The sequence below is a fragment of the Rhinolophus ferrumequinum genome, chromosome 13 (assembly GCF_004115265.2).
Source record: "Rhinolophus ferrumequinum isolate MPI-CBG mRhiFer1 chromosome 13, mRhiFer1_v1.p, whole genome shotgun sequence".
In the NCBI taxonomy this organism is placed as follows: Eukaryota; Metazoa; Chordata; class Mammalia; order Chiroptera; family Rhinolophidae; genus Rhinolophus; species Rhinolophus ferrumequinum.
This window is the reverse complement of record NC_046296.1, coordinates 52232139-52238138: the sequence shown is the minus strand read 5'-3', so window position 1 is coordinate 52238138 and position 6000 is coordinate 52232139. Positions and strand designations below refer to the sequence as shown.

The window sequence follows — 6000 nt, the reverse complement described above, 5'->3', positions numbered from 1 at the left end:
TAGTTTGCCCTTCCACCTGTTAGATTAACAATCCCAGTGTAACAAGGAGCAATACCTTACCCTGATCCCTTTTCTAAGTCTTTTCACATGTCCAAAAAGAGTAGGAGGCAGTTTCCTATATGCATGCAATCAAAACCACTACTTGCCAGTCTGCTGCTCCACGGTCTGCTGGTCTCCAGGCTTGAGTGCTCACCATGGTGCCTGGTCCAGCCAATGTCTCTTACACCACTGGCAGCCTTCTTTTGTCTCTGCTTCTAAACTGTTGGCTTCCCTAACTGATGACCTCCACTCTGCCCTTAGGTCAGTGCTCACACTTCAGTCAAGAGCCTCCTCAGTGTATCTGCCACACGAGGCTTCTCTCCCCTTGGTACCTACTCACCTACTCTTGAACCTTACTGTGGTCCCAACTGCCACTATTGCGGCTGCTACCTGCAGCCTCCGGATGTCCACCCCTTACTTCTTCCTCTGTCCTCAATTTCTTATCCAAAGTACAGATAAACTTTGAACACTGAGTTTCACGTAAATGTGGCACCAAAACTTATTTATCAAAGTAGGATAAAATGGAAATGAAGCATGACCTCAATTTTATAAAAGATATATATATATATATATATATATATATATATATATATATATTTAAGTAGTTTTTCAGAATTTATATACCTACCTCATAGGGCTGGTGTTAAGGATTAAATGAGATAACACATGTTAACATCTAAAACAGTGCCAGAGCACATACAGGGATCTCAATAAATGGTAGCTATTATGAATGATACATGAGCAGAAGCACTGCCTTGAGCTTCGGATAGCATCTTGTCTGAGTTTCTGGACAAAGTTGTACTTGAGGAATGAGTAAAAGGCCTTTGGTCTGACCAACTCCTAGAAAAGGGCAAAAAGTCGGACTCATCTAGATCCTTTGCATGCCCACTATCCCTCCTGCCTTTCTAGAGGCAGACTACTGTGGTGGAAAGAACAGCTGGACAAACAACCTTTCTGAGCCTTCGTATTTCTTTGTCCCTCTCTTCTATGCGCCAGACAGTTGGTGGGTTTACCCTGGAGGTCACAGTCAAGTGCAGGAGATAAATGCACGATCACAAGGTGGATGATTAAGCAATCTAACGGAGGGATGGACAAAAACGCACTGTGGAAAAATAGTATCCACGCAGCGGAAGATGTAAGATATGTGAAAGCAAACTATAGAACGCAGAAAGTGGTACTCATGTAAAATATTATTGCTGATGCGGAGCCTACTGTAACTATGTCATCCAAGGACAATTGGGCAACTAGCCTTGTGGAACGGTATCGTATAAAACTTATTAACAATGCCACAGTTTTCCCGCAGAGTAACCCCTTTTTGCTTTCCAAACGCGTAAACCCGAGTTTCAAACACGGGTAACGCCGTCCGCGTTTCCCGGTTAACGGAAACAGGAAGAATCGCTTGCAAAACCAGGGAATGACGCCGAGAAAAAAAAATTGAAGCGGGAAGGGAACAACTATGCCTCCGGAGCTCCCGGTCCTGGGCAGCTGGGAAGCGGGAAGGTCAGAGCTGCCTACGCGCGCTCCGTGTAATGGGAGCTCCGGCGCCGCAAACCCCAGGAGCCTCCGGGGCGCCTGCGCTGCCTCGTCGATTCGGCGCAGTGGAAGCGGCCAGAGAGGGCGACGCACCTGCGCGAAGGCGGCGGCGGCGGTGGCGGCGGCAGCGGTGGCGGCGGCGGGAGAACCGAGTCCAGTGCGATTGCGCGAAGGCCGGGGAGGCGAGGGGTGGCCGCGAAGGCGTGCGCCGTGCGCCTGCGCGGGCTGCGTGGCGCGGTGGCCGGGCCGGGCGGTGTGGAGTGAGTGTCGCTGCGGTTGAGGCCGTCGGCGGCGCTGGTGAGCTTTGCGGAGTTGGGCGGTGCCGTGAAGGAGAAGGAGGAGGAGGAGGAGGAGGAGGAGGTGGCGGCTGGGTCTGACGCGGCCGGGTTCTTGGGGGCTCCGCTTGCTTGTTTATTTATTTATTTACTGTGTGTACCTCCGAGTGCGCGCGCTCCACTACTTGGTGGGGAGGGGGTGGGGGGAGGGCCCGGGGGAAAGGGGGAGCTGGAACCGGGGTCGAAACGCCGCGTGACTTGTAGGTGAGGGAACGCCGAGCCGTCGCCGCAGCCTCCGCCGCCGAGAAGCCCTTGTTCCCGCTGCTGGGAAGGAGCGTCTGCTGCCGACAAGATGGCGGACGGGGAGCTGAACGTGGACAGTCTCATCACCCGACTGCTGGAGGGTGAGTGGGGGCCCGGCCGGCCGCAGAAAGGGGGCGCCTCCCTAAGTCATTTCCCCTCGGTCGCCGAAACCCGAAGGTACCCCCTTTCCCGCCCTGTGGCGGCCGCCGAGGAGGGTTGCAAAAGGCTGGTTAGCCGGGGGTAGGCAGGGCGAGAGGGGCTGTCCCGGCGGGCAGCCCGGTCGGGCCCTGTGGGCAGTGTCCCCGGACCTTCGGGGACTGGCATGGCGACGCGCCGGCCTGAGGGTGCGAGGAGACCAGGGGTGCTGGATGACCCTTCCCAAGGAGGGTGCCAGGATGCGTGCTCCGTGCATTGTCTATGGAACGTGTATTTCTTCTCTGTTCTTTGTGCATTGCCCTTGGCTGCCTCCTATTCTTGTTCCGTGAGTGAATTTTATAAAAACCTTCTTGAGATGCTTGTTTGATCTGTTCTGCATTTTTATATGATGCTATAGGAGGAACTCTATTTAAGGAGAGGATAACAGCGGGAGTTGAGTGCCTCCCATTATTTTGCTTAAAAAATAGTAAAAAGACTGACGGAGTTGAAGATGCACGCAGGAAATATGGAATACGTAGACAGGTTTGCCGAAGGGATTGGCTTTCAAGTTTGAGAATTTAACAGGTTTGAACAGGATTTAATTTCGGCACAAACTTAGCAAAGGTCTGTTGTAAAGCCTCTCTTGTGTTTTGAAAGTCTTCGCAGCTTTTCAAGTTCCCAGGCCCTTCTGTTTTGAATGGTTTTATGTTGGGGTGAGGGATTGAGAAAAAGAGATGGAGATGCCAAGATATTCAAAGTTAATCGCGGTCTTCTCCCAGTGAATCCCTTCACCCTGAAATTTGCGTCATCACTAATTGCTTTGTGAGAGTGTAGGGAAAAAAATTGAGCCTTAAAAAAATTTTTAGAATCTTTTCTGCCAGAAGTCCAAGGATTACATATGCACTATCTGTTATTATTTGCTTTCAAATTACCTGAAGGTAATTGATACAGTGAAGCAATTTGTACTTAACATTTGGAAAATCATCAGAGATTGTATGATGGGGGGCGGGGCGCTAGTTCCTTCCCTTTTTTTCCCAACCAGTGTCGGTATCTCACAGTTCTGTGTACAAACTACAGTATATTTGCTCCAGATGTGGAGGCCGCCCAGCCGTCTAATACTTAATAAAAAGCAAAGTTTTACCAGGAACTCTTCTTTACCTTTTCCTTTCCTACGAAGTTATTCCTGGGAGGCCCCCTGGTGCCTGCAGTCAGTGTTCACTGCTTACGACTGTGTGTGGGCTTTTAACAGATGTGAACATATTGAGACATTTGCTTTGCCAAAAATTTTATATTGTAATTGTATGTTGTTGTAAGAGGGAAATATAGCTATTTAAAATTTTTAATATCTTGTTAACTTTGGGGAAAGTTTAGGCCCACCATCATTTTTATACATTTTAAACTAGGCTTGTAAATGTCAATGTTTTTTAAAATTTCAACTTCTCCACTTTTGTTTTCCATATACCTACGTATTTATATACTTTATATGCATAAAACATAGTAGACTTATGTGTTTTAAAATGTTTGATCTGAAACCGTGTAAGGCAAATGCACCGTTTTATGATTATAGATAACTTAAGAATCTTCACTAGTGGATTATTCAAGGTTATTGGGAAAAAATTGGCTAAGTGAGTGATTCCATTTGTTTTTGTGAATTCAAATTAAATGTTTGGTGGTTCTGGTTTTAAACAATCATTTTTCCTTTTTTTTTTTTTTTTTTTTTTTTTTTAGAATCCTAGTCTAGACATTTTCTGTTTTTAAATTAGCAAACATTTATTGACCTGCTTTGTGCCAGTCACCAGGAATCTGAAGATAAGATGCAGTCCCTTCACTTGACCTCCCAGTATAAACAAGTGATTTTCAGGCTTTTTTAGCCTCCTCTCTTTTGATATGTTCAACACACTCCCATCAGTAGAGTTTCATTACTTCTTAATCCCAGGAATTATATTTAGTTTAACAGTGCCTCCCTGAGATTCTTAAATTCTCCAGGCTCCTCCTCTCCTTTCCCCTTTCAAAATCTAAACCGGTTAAAAGGCATCCAAAACAGACTTGGAGTTTCTAATAAGTAATTATTTTTAGTCTTCAAATGAAATTTTTTATGTCTGCCTTGATGTTCAGTGATGTTACATGCTAGTTAAATTTAACTCAAATTCAAGTGATGGCATTTTGTAAAAGTTGCCTAGCAGAATAGCTACAGTGAAAAATTCGTTAGTATTAGAGGAACATACAAGTTACAATTGGGCACAGTTTCTCTACATAGGGGGAGTGGAAATTAGCAGTGCTTGATCTCACTTTAAAATGTTGATTTGAGTTCCACAATATTGTTGATTCTGTATTTTTTATTATATTAAATTGCCAGTCAGCTGTAGCACTTTCGGTAAATATATTTTATGAGTTTTGCTTTGTGTTTTTGTGTGTGTGTGTGTGTGTGTGGGCATATCATTGATGCCATGTTTACGAAGTACATAGAATATTTTAACAATTTTATTATTTAAATAAAACAATATACTGATGTTTGGATGGTGCATATTCCTTCAGTATATTTTCTTGGGTTAAGTTTCACTTAGAACTATAACCAAAGACGTCTGCCACTCTATCCCTTGTAGTGAGTGACCCTGCTACCACATTCTTGTGGCTTATTATACGTAGTATTCTTGACTGATTGTTTAAATTGAAGCTAGTTCCTATGGTATCCTGGAAAATCCAGTAAAAACTTTTTACTTTGATGTGAGTTCCAAAAGGAGTTAGGATGGCAGTGAGAGTATAGCAGAGTCACCTGTGACTTGATTCAAACTATAAATGTTGACTGTATTTTGGAGGAGGTGAAATGGAAGAAGCTTCCCGCTAATTAAGACAGTGGTAGCTCTGTTCCCAACACTGACTTGATCCAAGTGTTTAAAAACTGGGCTGTACCAGTTAATAATTAACATATGCCTATTATATATGTCATATGTCATATATATATATATATACACACACACACACGTATATATAAAACTGTGTCTGGGACTTGCTTTTTTTCTGATTATACATGTAAGCATTCTTGTAGAAAATTTGTGAAACAGAGAAGTATAAATGGAAAAAAGAAAACCCAATTCTTCCATAATTCCACAATCCAGAGATAACTCTTGTTGAAATTTTGATACATTTTTATTTATATACATTGCACCATTAGAGTATAGCTTTACAGGTCTATTTTTCAAGTATTGTGAACATTTTTCTTTGTTACTGAAATGTCTTCACAAATACTTCAAAAGCCATTTGCTGTTATGATAGAAAAGTTTCCTAAAATTTTTTTCTTTTAGTTTGGTACAAAGCTAAGCTTGAATATTACATCATGAATTGTAGAATATTAGCACTCTGTATACTTCTGTGGCAGAATATGATTGTTTTTATATTTTTGGCTCACTAATAGCTTTATGAAAATCTTGGGATGTGTGTGTGCTTGTTTTTTAATCCATTTTTCACTTTATCTCAACCTGTCGGATATCTGAATTGGTGGAACTGCTGTGATCATTTTGTGTACATTTCCCTTCCTTTCTTATGGATCATGTTCTCTTACAATTTACTTAGGCTAACAGATTAAGCAAATAGGAAGTTTTCCTCTTATGTGTCTTTTTGAAGATTAAAAAACGGAAAGGATTTGAAAAATGAAATAGATTTTAAAAAACTACATTAAAGTCCTCCTTTTAAGTAATAGTTTTATTTAGATATAATT

The 6000-nt window shown here is 42.9% G+C and overlaps 1 protein-coding gene across 2 annotated transcripts in view; it reads left to right on the top strand.

The window, feature by feature from the left end:
* The first annotated feature begins 1734 nt into the window (after positions 1–1734).
* PPP1CB (protein phosphatase 1 catalytic subunit beta) overlaps positions 1735–6000 on the top strand; it is a 33490-nt gene continuing 29224 nt past the window's right edge. The window contains exons 1-2 of one of the 2 annotated variants that reach the window (XM_033124810.1): positions 1735–1869; positions 2112–2251. In XM_033124810.1, the coding sequence (XP_032980701.1) occupies positions 2200–2251 (52 nt within the window). In that variant the 5' untranslated portion in view covers positions 1735–1869; positions 2112–2199. Of the gene's footprint in view, positions 1870–1925; positions 2252–6000 lie in introns of those variants that run through there. The other variant, XM_033124809.1, reaches the window with a different exon arrangement.